The 18682-nt window shown below is 39.5% G+C and overlaps 1 protein-coding gene across 6 annotated transcripts in view; it reads left to right on the top strand.

Annotated features, from left to right (window-relative positions):
- Positions 1 to 18682, top strand: part of MPP4 (MAGUK p55 scaffold protein 4) — a 68073-nt gene that overhangs the window by 20187 nt on the left and 29204 nt on the right. For all 6 annotated transcript variants that reach the window (XM_045480758.1, XM_045480759.1, XM_045480760.1 and 3 more), the window contains 8 exons: positions 1198 to 1262; positions 3666 to 3683; positions 6239 to 6277; positions 8275 to 8295; positions 10426 to 10440; positions 11564 to 11605; positions 13689 to 13859; positions 15528 to 15608. In XM_045480758.1, the coding sequence (XP_045336714.1) occupies positions 1198 to 1262; positions 3666 to 3683; positions 6239 to 6277; positions 8275 to 8295; positions 10426 to 10440; positions 11564 to 11605; positions 13689 to 13859; positions 15528 to 15608 (452 nt within the window). The remainder of the gene's footprint in view (positions 1 to 1197; positions 1263 to 3665; positions 3684 to 6238; positions 6278 to 8274; positions 8296 to 10425; positions 10441 to 11563; positions 11606 to 13688; positions 13860 to 15527; positions 15609 to 18682) is intronic.

Here is an 18682-nt window from a genome sequence, read left to right as displayed (position 1 = left end):
AAGGAAAAACACATTTGCAGTACTGTACTGTGTTTATTGGAAAAAAATCCATGTATAAGAGGGCCTGCTTAAAGGTCAACCATATACAAGTAGAGGCGTTGGCCTAATACAGGATCATAAACAGTAATAGTAACAGCAGAGAATCCACTGTGTGGACATAGTTGAGGGTGAGGACATGGCGAGAGCTTGTGGAAGTTCTCTGATTGTCTCAGTGAAATAAGAAGGAATGTTGTAAGCTGAGAGTGAGGGTGGGTAAAGAAATGCTGGGAAAGAGAGAGGAAGAATGATGAAAACATGCACCTCTCCTCACGTCCATGGTCGGGGAAATCAGCCAGCAGGAAAGAAATCAGCAAAAGCTACTCAACACAGTTATTCCCGTTCCCCCAGAGCTTGTTTACCAGCACACAGCTGGCAGTGGAGAGGAAACAAGCCACCTCTTAAAAGATGCAGGGGAGCAGTTCCCTCAGGAGACCTGGGATTTGGTTAGAGCAAGAGGGCGAAGGGCTCACCTACTCACAGTAGGGGCTGAAGTCTGGGAGGCTTTGTTGAAGACTGACTTCGACTTCCGTGGGGTGTGTGAAAGGGCTTCAGGGAAGGCGGGTGGTGGACAGAGCCTTACAGGGATTAACATGCAGAGGATAAGGGATGACCCAAGCTTTGGGGGACTGACATAAACAGGGATAAAGGCTTTACAAGGTTAGTCCTTATGGTCTCAGGGCAGAAAGCAGTGAGGAGGCTCAGGTAGGGGTCTTGCAAGGAGCCCACAGAAATGACAGGCTTATTGGATTAGCGCGCAAATAAAGGATGCAGAAGGAATTGAAATCCACGTGGCTCTAAGGGATTGAGCATCAACAACCTGGGAGGGGAACTGGAACATGCTATGAAGATTCAGAGACCAGGTGAAGCAGGCTTACCCACTGGAGAGGCAGGGGCCTATGGGTCAGTCGCTGAAGCTCTGGGGCCTGTGGCCAGGTTTTTCAGTCTAAGAGTCGCTCTGAAAGGAGCCTGTAAGACAGGAAAAACGTGATAAGAAAACCTGTATATTTGGAGAATATTTGACAATGTGTTTGGAGAAGAAATCTCCCTTTTCACTTGGGTAGAAGCAGCAGAATTCTAGGAAGCACTGGATCTATTTCACCTGAGTTAACCTGAGTTGATTTTTTTTTTTTTCCTCATGGTGTATTTCTTTGTGCATAGGAAGCAGCGGGAGTTCTGGTGGTCTCAGCCATACCAGCCTCACACCCACCTCAAATCCATCATATGTGAGTGTGCTGATACCTCAAACCCAGCGTGTACATCGTGGGGAAGCCTGCTCCTTCTCTCCCAGGGCTGGCTTCCTGCCCAAGAGAGGATCTCTGACTCTCCCCACTGCCCAAATAAGCTCCTAGCAGCCATCTGAAATCCTACTCTGCACCTTCATGCCTTTGGATTTATAAGATTTTTCAGTTTATAAAGATGCAAATGTTCCTGTGTTGGTGATACCTTCTGTGATGGCCCCCCAACTCTGAGTGCCTCGAGGTCTTTACAGCTAGCTTATACATTATACATATGCTGGTGAACAAGGCTGCACACACAAACCTTCATGTGGGCTCTATGCAGGGGGGTTAAATTTCACACTATTCAGAAGCTCTGATGAACAGTCGTGTGTGCATTTGATGAATAAACATGGGACTGAATTATTACTTAATCAATGCAGTTTCCTCCCTAGATGGTAATATTCAAACGGCAGTGGGGGAATGGTTAGTAAAGGTATCCATGGTGGCAAAGGTTGTGAACTACTTGCCACCTGAAAAGAGGGGCTGCAGCTTGGCAGAGCTCAGCTGGAACTGTCTGAGCAAGGCCCTTTCAGAAATGGCCCTCACCAGGCACCCCCCCCCCGAAAGGAAGTAAGGTTGGGGGTGCCAGGAGGGGGGGAGAGGGACCTGAACGGGAGGCTGCAAGGGGACTAAAGCAGACAACAGTGTCAGTGTCACCAATTGGCCCATGGCAAGTCCTTACTTTATTACTCGTCTAAGCCCAAAATTAGTTTTTCTTCTCTTTTTCTCTTGAAAATTTATGATGACAATCATAGAGACATTTTTGAAAGAAGAAAACTCTCTTATAATTCCTTCAGAGTGGCAATGTTTATTTATTTATTTTTGAGAGAGAGAGAGGGAGACAGAATCCCAAGCAGGCTGTGCACTGTCAGCACAGAACTGATGTGGGGCTTGAACTAAAGAACCCGGAGATCATGATATAAGTGGAAATCAAGAGTCGGATGCTTAACCAACTGAGCCACCCAGGTGCACCTATCTTTTTTATTTAACTTAACATTTTATCAGAAACATTTTTCATGATGTGATCTTTATAGTGATATTTTAGTTATTTCTTTGTGTTTTGAAAAAGTTTTTTTTTTGTTTTTTACCAAACCAGATTGAGGTACTTCTTTAATTCAGTTTCCTATTTCATTTCTCAAAGGCACATTGAAATGCTAATAAAGCTTCTTTTTTAAAAAAATTTTTAATGTTTGTTTATTTTAGAGAGAGAGAGAGACAGAGCATGAGTGGGGAGGGGCAGAGACAGGGAGACACAGAATCCGAAGCAGGCTCCAGGCTCTGGGCTGTCAGCACAGAGCCCGATTCAGGGCTCAAATTTACAAGCCATGAGGTCATGACCTGAGCCAAAGTCGGGTGTTTGACTGAGCCACCCAGGGGCCCCACTAATGAAGTTTCTAATCAGCATCTGGTAACTAGTAGGACCCCTAGTTGATGTTTAATTGGCTCCTGTAGCCTAAGTGTGATTTACATTAGACTTTTGGAAAAGCCCATCCTGAAATATGGTTTGTAGCCCCTATTCTTATACTCACAAATCTCTAAGTCCAGGAACTTCAAGGGTGGAGCCACTGACTTAATTGGTCACTTTTCATAGGGTTGTTTCTCATGGAGCATGTTCAGTTTCTAAATTATTAGATCATTCCTTTTCTTTTTAACTGTTTTAGATGATGCTGTAATAAGTATTATTTTGTATCTTTCTGATTAATGTTACCATAGAGGGGAAAAATCTCAGGAACAGGTTATTAGGAGGTATGGGCACTTTTATTTAACAAGACTTACTGAAAAATTTGCAGATGGATATCATAAATATATTACTAAAGATGCTCATACAATTAAGTTGTCGCTGTTCTGTCTTTTTTCTTTCTTTCCTTCCTCTCTCCCCCTTCTTCATTCCCCCTTCCTTCCTTCCCTCCCCCTTCCTTTCTTCCCTCCTTCCTGCCCTCCTTCCTCCACTCCTTCCTCCCTTCTTTCCTTCCTCTCTTCCTCCCTCTCTCCCTTTTATTCCAGTCAAGATTTGAGTTCCTAAAATATTCTGAACTAAGTGCATTAATTCAGAAATGAATAGAACACAACCCTTATAGAACTTTAAGGAGGGAAGGGAGTGGGATTTGCCAGAAGCAAAATCCCCATTTCCAACAAGATTCATAAATGTATTAGTTTCTATAGGATACGTATTTATCATTTCATTACTAAATCTCTACCAAATTTCTATAGATTAAGCCTAGAACATTAATTAAATTATTTTGGCACTTTGCTTTTCTTATTATAAGTTAATCTGAAAAACTATAGTATTAACTATTGTGCTCTCTCTCACTCTTTTTTTTCCCACTTCCATTATTTGTCTGTATCCAGCAATTTCTATGGAAGAAGGTAAGAAATAGTATTTGAAAAAAGAAACCCTCATCTCCAAAGTCTTGTAGAACTTTTGTGTAGTTTTGTTAATTCACTTCAATTCAGTTTAGCTATTTATTAAGCTCTTCCTATATACCTAGTAGTGTTCCAATCACTAAGATCTTAATTTGTCAAAAGATGTCAGTCAAAAGAAAGCACACATGATGTAATTGTCCTAACACTGAGAGGAATAGGGGAAAATAGAGATAACATTTATATGCAGCACATGGTAAAAATTCAATAAAAGTTGTGAAACTGGCTTGCTGTTTTGTGTCAGCTGTTTTACACACACTGTCTTAAAAATAACCCTGTAAGGAATTCGTGATTGTTCCCATTTTATGGATGAAAAGATTGAAGTCCAAAGAAGGTAAGAATATTGCCTGATGTTGCAGGCAGTGTAGTCTGAATTGAAGCTTCTGTTTCAGAGGCAAATGGAACCTCCAGTTATTACTTCTCTCTCCGAGCCCAGACACCCAGATGACTCATTATGATGCCACACACACACTTACAAAAGCAAGAAGGCAAGATGCTATCTGCTTGTGGAGGGGAAGAGAGGCTAGAAGAGCACTCCCCTAGGCACCCCCACAGCTCAATCCTGAAACTGGAAATGGGCAGGTCTTTGGAGAGGCGGGGTCTCTGAGGTCTTGGTGGGTAACAAGCCCACTGTCTTAATCTGCTCAGGTGGCCATAACAAGATACCACAGACTGGGTGACTTACACAACAGACACTTTTTTTCTCACAGTTCTGACAGCCAGAAGTCTAAGATCAAGGTTCAGCCGGTCTGGTTTCTGATGAGATTTTCTGGCCTGCAGATGACTGCCTGTCCTTTTGGATTGGGGCCCCAATCAATCTTATGACCTCGTTCAACCTTAAAGGCCCTGTCTCCAAATATAGTCACACTGGGGGTTAGGACTTCAACATATAAATTCGAGAGGGATACAGATCAGCCCATAACACCTACCCTTTGCCTATAGTGTGGAATTGTTGATTTTGAGAGAATAAAATCAGTGTCTGTCTTGGATCCCAGGCTTGCAAGTTAGAAAAATCAGGGCTACTTGTGCTGTTACTGGAAATTCACTACTGTAAATTCCTCTGTAAAACAGGAATAATAATAGTAGTTTTCTTTGATAAAAAAACAAAAAAAAACAAAACATAAAACCTCTAGTTATGTCTTAGGAACTAATAAATTCACTGTTGTTATAAAATACTAATCTGAAATGTAATCTCTGAATAATTATAAGGAATTGAATGGCAGCTATGTTACTTGTTTATCTGTGCCCCTACCTCTATAAAACAGTATTATTTTGTAAAAATTTTTATATTGCATATGTTACTTAAAAAACGTAGTTAATGATATGGTCTGTAAGAAGGTGGTGATAGGTTTATTATGTGACTTGATAATATTATAGCTTATTATACAGATAATTACTTGCACTTTTGGAACATGATAAAACTTATTTATTAAACCACTATTTATTTCTCACCTAGGAAGTGCTGGGCACTATGGTAGGCACAAGATGTATAGTGCTTTCTGAAAAAAAATTATTTTTTCAAAACATACATTTACATTAACTATTTTCATATTAAAAGGAAAATTCAGTTCAACTTAATAAATAATTTGTCATGTACCTATTCTGTGCAAGACACTGTACTAAGCTCTGTAAAATATGTAAAAATTAGCAAGACAGTTTATGCTTTTAAGGTACTATCTAGGAGGGCAAATAAGACAAATACTCAAATGGTTGTATTATATTACATCTATATATTAGAATAGATGTGTAGTAGCAGGGAGTTCAAGGTAGTAGGAAGAAAATGCTATGCAGTTCATGGCAGAGATAATCATTTTAGTTAATGTTTGAGATGGACCTTGAAGCATTACAGGCAAAGGGAACAGCATAAGCAAAGGTACAGAGGACTGACTGATGGTGTCTACTCTAATGGGAATATAAGATATGTGAAGGAAAGAAGTGGACAATAGCCTTCAAAGTTGGGTTTGGGTCATGTTGTAGAGGGTTTTGAATATTAGGTGGGGTCGGCTTTAAAAGTTATGGTCTCTTATTCTCTTATATATACCCTAGTTAAAGGTAAAAATAGTTACTTTTTTAACATTATTTTCTATATATTATAATATATATTATTTATTTATTATTTATTATTTTAACATTTATTGAGTGCTTACCATACACCTGAGCTTTTCATACACTATCTCAGTTTATCCTCACTTACATGGGAGGTATTGCTACCATCTCCATTTATAGATAGAAAACTGAGGCTTGAGGTAAACTAATTTGTCCATTCATAAAGCCAATGCTTTTAAAATGTTAACCATTTTATGTTATGTTGCCTTCTATACCATAGATTTTCATTGAATATGGTGGAGCCCTTTTTATCTCTCCAAGTGAGCAAGCATAAGGAATATGCTTGTTGTAAGAGTAACATTGTAAGGTGGTCTGAGTTTTACTGACATAAGCCTATCCGTTGGGAAACTCATACATTTTAAGTTCTATTTTTCCCTTACTGTCCTCTTTTATAGAAGATGACATGAAGATTGATGAGAAGTGTGTGGAAGCAGGTAACATTTTCTTTTGATAGAGTTACCACCAGGAGGAATATGAAGCACGTCAGCAGTAGATTCTCTGACGCAGAGTTGGCCAAATGGGGCCACAGGTTTCCTCTGGAAGAAATGTGTAAAATGAATTCCCCTGCGCCTGCCTTTTTCTGTGGTTCTGGCACTTGGAAGGGAGGCACAGCTGTGGGAATGTCTCCAGGCTCCAAGACCAACCTTCTACTAAGTGTTCTAGAAAGCAGTGTCTTAGAAATGATCACAGGAACATTCAGTAATACTCAGGTGTTACATTCAGTAACATTCAGGTGGAATGTCTGGAAACCACCATGCTTTTGTGGAATACTATAAAATACCGAAATGCCAAATTTTAAAAAGCAACATATAGTTTTTGTTATTGTTTGGTACCATCTTCTGGTGGATTCTAGTATAGATAAATAGTAGTGGGTTCCAAATTTTTGAGAAATATATGAAAACTTTTTACATTTCTATACTTAATTTTTTTTTTTTTTTTTGTAAATTGGGAAAAGGTTTTCCAAATTTAGTGGCATAATGAAGATTGGCTCAAGAATCACCAGAGTATTGTTGGGACAGTAGTTGGAGAGTCCTTAGTCAGATAAGTGAATTTGTCTTGGCTTTCTGGGCTAATCTAGTTTTTAGAAATTACAGAACAATATGAAATCTTTAAATTGTGGATATTTTAAAGATTCACATATACTTCCCAGAACAACTACAGAATAATGCTGACACCATATTTATTTTGCCAGGTACACATTCGGGTTTTTAAAAACTTACAGTAATATTCATCTTTCTATAATTTTAATTTACAATTTTTATTAGGTAATACATTCACATATTTTATAATTCAAAAACTACCAAAGTATAGAGTTCCTCTCTTTCCCTTCTCCTCTACTCAGTTTTATTTCTTGAGGCAATAAATGCTCTCAGTTTCTTCCTGATCCCTCTAGACATATTCTATGTATGTAAAAGCAATGATGTATATTTTTTCTCCTCTCCCTACCATCATCCTTACCATTCTTTTAAAAATACCTTTAAAAAGAACACAACAACAAAAAAGACTTTTTGATGGCACACTATACACACTCTTCTGTCCCTGGCTTTTCTCCTTAGCATCGTATGATTCTATCTTAGTACATAAAGAGCCTCTTCCTTGGTTTTTAACAGCTTATTGGTTAAATAAATTATTGTGCATTTATATAATCACTTATCAGTAGATGTTTGAGTTATGTCCAGTCTTCTATTACAAACAATGATACAACAAATAGCTTTGTAAATATATTGTTCCACATGGTATGAGTAAACCTTAGATGCAGTATTGCCTGATCCAAGGACGCAAGCATTGGTAATGTTGCTATATATTTCAAATTGCTCTCCCTCTACATTCTAGTTTCATAATCCTTAATATCTCTTTAAAATGCTAAAAGAACTGTTTTAACTGAAAGTTGGTTTACATAAAATCTTTCCTTATTGCCTACACAAGCCTATGCAATCAAACCATTTATATATACTCACTCTTCTTGCCACATTCCTGTTGCTTATGGTCCCCCCCCCCCCCCCCCGCCGCTACCCTGCCCCAACCTTCAGTCAGGGTGCATCTCTCTTCCATCTGAAAGCCCTTTAATAGCAAAGCTGTGCACTATCTGACAATCCATTGGAGTTTCCTGTGACATTCTACCTTTCCCTTCCCTCTGAGCCTCTTTTACATTTTATTTAGTCTCTTTTATTTTATTTTGTTGATTATAGCCTCATACAGCATACCTGCTTATTGTCATAGCCCAGCTACTTAATACCACATATCTCATTTAAAAGTTCAATATGCCATAGAGACACCACTGACTTGGTCTTGATTCAGGAAAGATTTTTAGAAGTTAGTGTGTATGCAGAAGCATAGGGTCAGGGAATTCATCTGTTAAAGTACAGGCTCAGTATTGATAGTAATAAAATGACACTTTTGGTTTTTTTTGTGTCCCCATGGGAAACCATAGATGAAGAAACATTTGAATCTGGTAAGTAAAAAATGAATATTTGGTATTGATTTTTAAGAGTGTATTCCAGATATTGGTATAATGTAAACACACATTTAGGGATATGATACAATAATTGTTTAAATACCTCAACAGTATAATTGTGAGATATTATAACCTTCACCTTAGCCAGTGCTTCTTTTGGGGCATTTTGGAGCTCTTTGGGATCATTTTTTGGTTGTCACATTGATTTGGGGCACTGGCCTTTAACTGGTAAGACTCAGGAATGCCGGAAGTCCTGCAGTGTGTGAGACCATCCTGCATAATATTTTTAATGTCCTATTGGACAAAACACATTACAAATATAAATGAGCAGTTCCTTAACACACAATAGTGATATACGTTTTCATAAGACATAACATGAAAAGCTCAGTTGTTTAGAAGACAGTCACTATGGAGAGAGACATTTGAACAGGATTAAAGAAATTGCCTTGCAACTATTGAATAATTTACTCCACACATTCTGTCCGCTCCATACTGATAGTAAATAAACTAGAAAGTGAAGTATCTATGCTGATTGATTATTTTCTTTTACTTTAAAATGTTATTTGTTATTATTGATGACATATGGTATCACCAAGTGTGTGATACCAACATCAGAGTAATGTTGACATCATTAGTAATGAAATAGGTCTCACAGAGTATTTTGAAAACTGGCAACCTTTTGGAGCATGTTAACATTACTCAACTGCTCCCAAGTATATTTCCTCCTTTTCTCCAGTTCATCAGATTATAATTGCTTTGGTATATTATCCCTACTTCAATTAAGGCAATTTCCCTTTTATATACAAGTAAACCTGGTCTGTCATTACTTATTAGAGCACTTTTTATTTCAGAATTTACTGTTACTTTGCCCTTATATTTTTCTATACTTCATATAAGGAATATTTTCACTTCCTTTAATCCATGCTTCTTCATTATAAGTGGGTATAAGCATCTAATAGTTTCTTATTCATAGTTTCTTATGTCTTCTAGAGAAGTCATGCCTGAGGATTAATATTTTGAAATACACATTTTTAAAATATAAATGAATTCTTTTTAATTTTTTTCTTTATATGACAGAGTATTGCATTGGTTTTTAAAATTAAGTGTGCAATAGATTATATTAATTTGATTTCATAAGAATCGAGAGATTGCTACAAATATTTGTTATAAAAAAGATGGCACTAAGACATATGGAGCTGAGAACTATGCACCTAAATTATTTACTTACCATTTATGTTGTTTCTAAATTTTCTAGTTTTGGGATGCCTGAGTGGTTCAGTCAGTTAAGCATCCAACTTCGGCTCAGGTTGTGAACTCACAATTCATGAGTTTGAGCCCCCATATGGGGCTCTCTGCTGTCAGCACAGAGCTCACTTTATATCCCAGGTGCCCTTCTAAGTAAATAACTCTTGATACTCATTCGTGATGCTTAATTCTGTTACTTAGAGCTCTTAGTGGGCAGTTACATTTCTTCGGTTTTGATCTCAACTCTTTTCTGAATTTAGTGTCATGTGATCTTGAAATTTCTCTGGGAGGTGATGATATAATCTAATTAGGAATGCCAATTAAAAAAAAGTAACAGAAAGCATGGATATTTAAGATATCTAGAAAACAAAGAAAACAGCACACTTTGTGTTTAGTTCCCCTTGTCTCCAATGGGCTGGCTGGAGATGGACATGTGTCACTGGACCCAGTGAGGAGTAAAGAATGAGGATGCTTAGGCTAGAGGCTGCTGCAGCACCTCTGGAGCAACAGCATATGGCCTCTGGGAGAGAAGGAGAGAGGAGGCTCAAATCAGTTGCCTTCCTATAATTTCTCTCTCTCAAGCCCCATTTTAAGCCAACCAGTGGAGAGGAGTCTTCATAGATAAAATCTTCAGGGAGAATGTAGATAAGTGACTTGCAGAACAAGTCATAGTCCTCAGAGCAGCACAGTCAGGTCCCACGAGTTCCTGAGTCCCAGTTGTACGTTGTTCATTTGCCTTGCCAGACCTACCCAGGTTACAACTTTCTCTAAGAGAGACATAAAAGCCTCATTTTTGTAACTTGTTTTTAGTGGGTGGCCAACTCGATCTTCTCAAAGACTTAACTTTTTCATGTCTGTTTTTTCACTTATCCAAATATCCAGAGGAGCTTTCAGAAGGTAATTGTTTTTATTTCCTGGGTAAGCCAAACAGAGCTATATTTAAGATCTTTCAGTGCCTCCATGTGCATACTTGACAGGATACACTTTAAGATAAGATGTATTTTGAGGGTGAAAGCAGTGATGAGATATTCCATTTCATAGAAAAATATTTAAAAGTGAACAATGAAAGTAGTTAAGCTTTATGAATATATTCCTGAGTAAACATTTCCTTTTAAACCTACTGACGTATTTCAGTGCTTACTTAATAGAAGATGGAATTAATTTTGGTGTGTTTTCTTTGTATTTTAAGATGTACATGAAAAATGGTTAAGAAGAAAAGGTTGTATATGTTAGTTCATTCTATGAACAGTGGCTCTTTACATAGTACTTCAATGATCAGAACAGAGTTGCATAAGTGAAAAGGAACATCTATTAGTAAAAAGTAACTTGAAAATGATATTTTTATAACGTTTTTTTCCCTGGAGTTTATATGAATTTTTCTGAGACTGCAGTGGAAGCAGAGACAGGAGTTTAAATAAGTTCTAGATGTTTCAGAGCCACTGGGATCAGTTCTCCTCACTCTTGTTCCTCAGATTTTTGGACAGTCAGACACAATTGGCAGCCATAGAGCAAATACTAATTTTATACAGAATAAACCATTTTATCAGGGAGAAACTTAAAACCCCCCTCCAACAAAGGGATTAATTAAAGGTCCTGCAGAATACCATTTCCACAAGTTTAAGCCAAAGCCAGTTCATCTGTTTCCTGTTTTAAGTCAGTTTTCTTTGGGCATGTTTAAAAATGTATACCAAATTTTTATTTGTTTTGACTATGACTCAATATCTTTCTTGTAACTTTAAACAAGCCTAAAATAGCTCTTTGTTTTAATTATACTTGACAGAATATATTCTGTGTATTGCTAAAATTCTGGAGACTATTTCTGCATAGTTTGGGGCATGTGATAGGCTGCAGAGTGCTTAGGATATTCTTTAATAAGCCATTCAGGATGAATTCAGCTGTGCTGACATCTACTGAAAGAGCGTCACTTGCAGATTTGAAGATAATTTCATGCATCTGTTCTAAGTAAACTTCTCTTTCTCCTCCTCCACATATTCTGTTCCTGCCATTCTCTGTGTTTCAGACAAGGAGGAATTTGTTGGCTGTGATCAGAAGTTCTTTATTGGTAGGTGATGATTAATAAGAGGTGGGTCTTTGTCACTTGTTAACTTTTTAGTCATACCATCCTGACTCTCTTCTGAAAACTTCTTTTGTTGATGGACATTTCCAAACTTGTTCCTTGTTCTGGTTTCCCTCTATCCCCCCAATTTTTTGGTGGGGTTAGTATTCTGATGTGTTGATCATTCATTATAATTCATCTGGTTTCTACTGGATATCTCTTATTATTCATCAAACACAAATATTTTATTTTCTTCCAGACTGTTTCATGACATATTTGTCTTACTCTAAAGAGACCAGTTGTCTGACTACCAAACTTAACTTTGATGACCACATTTCTATATTCTGTCAACTTGGCAGAGGTTTCTGGAGGACCCCTTTAAAGGCTCATGTAAAACCACACTGGGCCTCCTTTTCCATGAGACAGTGGGACAACAGCAGGATCTATAAAGTGAAATGTTGGTTCCCCGGGCCAAGATGCACATTAGAATCATTGAGAGAGCTTAGAAAAACAACAACAACATGGGACCACTTTTCTGTATCCCTTTGAGGTTAACTCAGCCCCAACGCCATTAAGTATGCTAAAAGGGAAGGCATCCGCACAAAGGTGGGAAAGAAGCAGCCTGGGGTGGGGCATCACTGAGCAGTATTAGGAGAACGTTTATGCAGGGGATGATGGTGGTCTGGTACAGGTTGTCAGAGCCAGAGCAATGTGAGGAGGACAGCTGCCATCACTTGGGTTCTGACACCTCACAGCCTCTACAAAGATGGCCTCCTCACCTAGCTTGGGTTCTGACACTTTCTGCCAGGTTGCTGACACCATCCGTCCCCATCCTGCACAAGTGCTCTTGACTAATAAGTAAATGTATCGAGGACAATCAGTGTCAGGTTTCTCACTGAGAAACATACAGAAAGTGGGGAGGTGGTGGTGGCTGGAATAAATCCCGCAACGTTGAGGTGGCTTTGTGGGTATTGGTGTGAACTCATGGTGTTCGACATATACAGATACAGATATAGATGTGTGAGTGTGTGTGTGTGTGTGTGTGTGTGTGTGTTTATACATATACATATAATCCCTAGCTCCACCTATTGAAAGGACCTGGGAACAGCTCTTTTTTTTTAAATACCAGAAAGCTCTGTGATTCAGCGGGCAGGTTAAGCAGGATTCTAGGAGTTCAGAAATCAGGGTTAAAGCACCCAACTCTGCCACTGATGACATAGTTGTGAGCAGCCCCCTAACCCATGTCTTAGTGTATCCATCTGAAAAATGTGAGTGATCAGCCTGCTGCCCTGTTTCTATCCTGGCCCAAGCCACTATTCTCCCTCATCTGGGGCACTGCAAGGGCCTCCTGGCTGCTCTCCCCTGAGCCCACACTTTACATCCTCCCCGAGCAACAGAGGAATTCTTCAGACACATAAATCAAACCATGTCACACCCATTTCTCCACCACCCAGTGACTTTTCATCCCATTTGGACCACAATCCAACACTCTGCTTCCTCTCCAACTCCACTTCCTACCCTTCTCCTTACTGCTCAGGACCCTGCCCTACTGGAGCCTTTCTGTGCTTCCCCAAACACTCCTTTCTCTGCACCTTAGCAGTTGACGTTCCCTTCGCTTGGGCTGCTTTCACCCCCAGATGCCTCCTGACTGGCTCCATTACTTTATTCCCGTGTCTGCTCCACGTTACCTTTTCACACACGCTTTACTTGAACTCCCTCACTCCCCATGAAGAAACACCCCCATCACTCCACTGCCCCTTCTTCTAAGCACTTATTTTTGTTGATGTGTTTACTTTTGTTTCTCCTCCTCCATAAAACGTAAATGTCATGAGGAAATGAGTTTGATTTAGTTGACCGCTAGAACCCCAGCCCCTGGCACATGGTGGGCACAGGGTGCAACTTAGCGGCAACATGTGGGGGCATTTTGTTATTTTTCCTTCTGTTCTCTTCTTATTTTCTACCTTTAGACAGACGTGATTATGTTAATTAACACTTGCTGGTTGCAGTCACTGCAGGCGCCATCGGGCGGGGCAAGAGAAATAATCTCTCCTACCTGGATGTAACATCCTGTGCGTTTCCACCCTCCCAGCTGGCTTCCGCCGGAGCATGCGCCTTTGCCGCCGGAAGTCTCACCTGCGCCAGCAACACGCGGGGGTCTGCAGTGCCAGCGGCTGTCTGAGCGCGTCAGGCGCCCCCTACGAGGAGGTGGTCAGGTACCAGCGACGCCCTTCAGACAAGCACCGCCTCATAGTGCTCGTGGGTACGTCTCAGGAACTGTGTCTCTCCTCCCCCATAGTGAACTTTTCCTTCTAGAGTCAGTGGTTTTGTGTTGGGAGTGGTGGCAAAACTAGAATTCTTTAGGGACGCCAATATAAACACCTTAAAAAAAAAAAAAACCTGTCTTATATGTGTGTTTATAAATAAAACTTTATTGTCTCATGTTTTTATTGTTTACAATTAAATGTGGTATGCCATGATATACTGGGGGTATTAACAGATTGTATTATGAAATTTTGTTTTCTCTTTTTTTGACCTGTTTTGAGTTTGTTCTGTAAGCATAGGTGAGTATTCCCCCAGACTGCATTATCAGTCTGTATTAGAAATAAAAATCCTTGGGGTGCCTGGGTGGCTCAGTTGATTAAGCATCTGACTTTTGATTTCAGCTCAGGTTGTGATCTCACAGTGGTGGGATTGAGCCCTGCATTGGGCCTCCACTGCAGGGCATGGAGCCTGTTTGGGATTCTCTCTCTCTTCCTCTCTTTCTGCCCCTCGCTTCCTCTTGAATGTGCTCTCTGTCTGTCTCTCTCTCAAAATAAACATTAAAAAAACCACAGTTTATTTAAAAAAAATAAATAAAAATCCTTAAGATCTATTTCCCTAAGAAATTTGTAACCACCTTCTTCAGAAAAATGTTTAAAGTTTTCTGGACTATATATGGTGCTAAAGAACAGGGCAAATACAGTACTGGGGTGACGTGCTTTTGTGACCAAGAGCTCTGCAAAGCTGGTCCCTGCAGCTGTAGTAACTAATGTCTTGCTGCCATCTCTGTGTATTCCAACTGTAATCAAGGGAGGCCCCTGTAGAGCAGAACAACATGCCCTGCAGCTGGGACCGGCTACATAATTTGCAGAGCTCAGGGCAAAATGAAAATACAAGGGCTTCTTGTTTAATGATGATTAAGATTTCAAGAAGGCAAAAGAAGAGCATTAAACCAAGTGTAGTATGCTAAGCCTGGGCCCTATGTAATTGCATGAAGTCAGCTCTGACTCCAATTGCACACAGTGTTGACTCAACTATCTATCAGGAAGTATGTCTGGAGGTGTCTGGGTGGCTCAGTCTGTTGGGCGTCTGACTCTTGATTTTGGCTCAGGCCATGGTCCCATGGTTTGTGGGTTCGAGCACCAGGTCGGGGTCTGTGCTGACTGTGTGGAGCCTGCTTGGGATTCTCTCTCTCCTCTCTCTGCCCCTCTACCACTCACTCTCTCTGTCAAAATAAATAAGTAAACTTAAAAAAAAGGAAATATGTCTGAATTCTATAAGTCATGGGACCCATAATTATAGGGGCTGATTTCTGGGTTGTGATGTGATGGAAACTTCATTTGACAGGAAAGGCAGATTGTCTCAGATTATCTGAAATGAGGCCAGAGAATTTTCAGTGTCCGACATTAGATGAAGGTTGCTGAGGTGACTGGTTCCTGCAATTCCCCAGCTTATTTCTGGAATGTTGAAGAAGTGTGGGTTACTCCATGGGTCACCAGGAAAATTCCTAAGAGCTTTCTGGAATTGTTTCAGTTTGTGAGAAACTAAAAACATTTCCCAAAAAATTTGCTCTCAAGTTTTTTCAGTAGAAGAACTGAAATGATGATTTTACCACATAATCATATTTATTCACATCTTATAATTTCTGCATGTGACTTTCTGTATTTAGGACCTTCGGGCGTTGGAGTAAATGAACTGAGAAGACAACTTATTGAACGTAATCCTAGCCATTTCCAAAGTGCTGTGCCACGTATGTGTAATTTTTCTTTCCTAGCAGTTCATGTTTCGGTAAAACTGTCTTTGTCTCTGCAGATGCACTGATCTCGGTTAACTATGCCATACCATTTTTGTTGTAAAAATATATCAGACACTAGGGATAGTCCTTGTATAATATTTCTAACTATATTTATTTTAATAGAGGGAATTGATTTATTGACATGTAGGCTTTTAAAGGGGGACTTTGTCTCTTTTCCATTTCTCAATGACTATATAGATGACTCTTCAGGAAAACTAATATTTAGCAATAATAACTAACATTCATTAATTACTTACCATCTACCTGGCACTGTGCTTGGCTCTTTAAATGCCTTATTTTATTTTGAAAATTTCAATATATACAGATATAAGTTTATATAAGTCTGTATATATGATTATATCATCCATGGCAGGAAAGACAATGTGCATGTAGGTTCTTCCTCTTCATCTGAACGCAAGAGAGAGGAACTTAGAGAAACCACTTAAGAGCTTTGCATGCGTTCCCTGCAGTTTGGGGGGCATGGAAGACTGATGTCAGAATTATACCTGAAAAAATGGAAAGAGTTTAAAGGAGTGGCCAATGGCTATAGTCTGGGAAGTAGCTACCGTTTTAGAAATCACAAGTGACTAGCTGGCATAGGGATGGATTTGAGATACTCAGTGGCAACGGTGGTGGTGATAGGGTTTGCAGAATAACCCAATGCATCTTCTAGGAGAGCAGAGCCAGATTTAAATATCTACCAGATTTAAATATCTAAAAGGAGCCTATAGTATCCAGCATCAGTATCAGTGAAGTGAGAATTTTCCTGCTCTTTCCTCTCCTTTCTGCACTGTAGCCTTGGACAGTTAGAAAGCTGGAGAGGAATAGTAGAGAGGCAATGAAAGGGAGGAGAGGAATCCTATTCCCTTTCCTGACTTCTGGCTTCTCTGACTGCAGGCTTCCCTGCTTGCAGCAAGTCTGAGCCAGGTGTGGGGAGGAGAAGCCTAAAATAATCATAATTTTGATTATTACATGGGAATGGAATTTTATTAGATCAAGACTGCATTTGTGGCACAGGTGATGGTGGCCTTTTTTTTTTTTTTTTTTTTTTTTTTTTTTTAACCTAAGAGTAATGAGAAGAGTCCTGATAACTGCTTAGATTTTCATCTAGGACCAGGAGAAGGTCTTGTCCCACAGAAGGCAGTAGGTGACAGAAAAAGTTGCTTTATAGGGGTGCCTGGGTGGCTCAGTTAAGCGTCTGACTCTTGGTTTTGGCTCAGGTCATGATCTCACGGTTCGTGAGTTCAAGCCCCACATCGGGCTCCGCACTGACAGCATGGAGCCTGCTGGGATTCTCTCTCTCTCCCCCCCTCTCTCTGCCCCTCCTCTGCTCTGTCTCTCAAAATAACTAAACTTAAAAACAATTTTTAAAAAGTTGCTTTATGATCATATACCATAGGTTGTGCTTTCCAAACACTGTTCACATGTGTAAGAATGGACATTGATCTCCAACATCCAGTGTTTATAGCAACACTACCAACAATAGCCAAATTAGGGAAAGAGCCCTCATTCCACTCATATGTGGAATTTAAGAAACAAAACAGATGAACGTAGGGGGAAGGGAAGAAAAAATAAGATAAAAACAGAGAGGGGGGCAAACCATAAGAGACTCTTAAATACTGAGAATAAACCAGGGGTTGCTGTAGGGGAGGTGGGTGGAGGGTGTGGGTTAAATGGGTGATGGGCATTAAGGAGGGTACTTTTTTGGGATGAGCACTGGGTGTCATATGTAAGAGATAAATCACTGAGTCCTACTCCTGAAGCCAAGACTATACTGTATGTTAACTAACTTGAATTAAAACCACAGAAGAAATCACCATTTTTCAATAATCTGGATAAAAATAAAATGCCCATAGAACATAGAATAATTGTAAGCAGTATAGCTAGTCATCATTCAAATGAGAAAATGTTGACCATATTTTGCTTTCTAAATTGAGTGAATAGTTTTTTTTTTTTTTCAACGTTTATTTATTTTTGGGACAGAGAGAGACAGAGCATGAACGGGGGAGGGGCAGAGAGAGAGGGAGACACAGAATCGGAAACAGCCTCCAGGCTCTGAGCCATCAGCCCAGAGCCCGACGCGGGGCTCAAACTCGCGGACCGCGAGATCGTGACCTGGCTGAAGTCGGACGCTTAACCGACTGCGCCACCCAGGCGCCCCTAAATTGAGTGAATAGTTTTAATCTTAAAAAGAATACATCTAGTTATGCATTAGTTCACAGATTTTAACCTACCATATAAAATATAGTCCAATAGAAGCCACGGAGAATTAGTAATCTTAGGTTTATATTTACATAATTTATTATAACCCGAGAGTATAGTGTTTTACCAGAATTTTTTTTTTCAGTACAAAGCTATAGGAGAGGTGGCATAACTGTAGGAATTCTAAGTATCTGCAGAGAGCCTTGAATAAAGAAAAAAAAAGATGACTCTCAGATGACATTTGTTTTTTAAACCTCTTGAATGTCCTTAACTTCTTTTATCATTTAGGGTCTATGTCAAGTTCCTGCTTTGTCATTTCCATGTGTTGATATTATCAAGTGTTCGTATATTTCATTCTTAAACTTTGTCAAGTACAAATGCAAATATGCCATTTTTTTTATGAACAGGGAGAATTTGTGGCAATGCAGATTAAGGAACTAGAAGCTTTGTGGTATATATAGGACACAGAGTTGGAACTGTGGTTCATTCATCTGTGTGTTCTAGGAAACTAATATATCCAGAACAGAGGCACTCAGTACATGTTCGTTGAATAAATAGATGAACAGAAAATGAATCACTTTCAGTTATTCAGTGAGCTCCTGTGTTCTATACCAAGTACTATTTAACTTGAGGAATCTATAATAAAAAAATGGGACTGAATCCAGACTCCACCAGTCTTTCCCTTCTGGAGTTCCCTAAAACTAATCACCATCTCCCTTGGCTATCAATGCATTTGGGCAAAACTGCAGACAGACTGTCATGGGCTTTCTCCTTTCAATTCAGAGACAATCTGGTGTAGCAGAAAATATTAGTCTAGGAGGAGTCAG

The sequence above is a fragment of the Leopardus geoffroyi genome, chromosome C1 (genome assembly GCF_018350155.1).
Source record: "Leopardus geoffroyi isolate Oge1 chromosome C1, O.geoffroyi_Oge1_pat1.0, whole genome shotgun sequence".
NCBI classification, from domain to species: domain Eukaryota; kingdom Metazoa; phylum Chordata; class Mammalia; order Carnivora; family Felidae; genus Leopardus; species Leopardus geoffroyi.
Note: the sequence above shows the minus strand (reverse complement) of the source record. Positions and strands in the feature narration are given on the sequence as shown.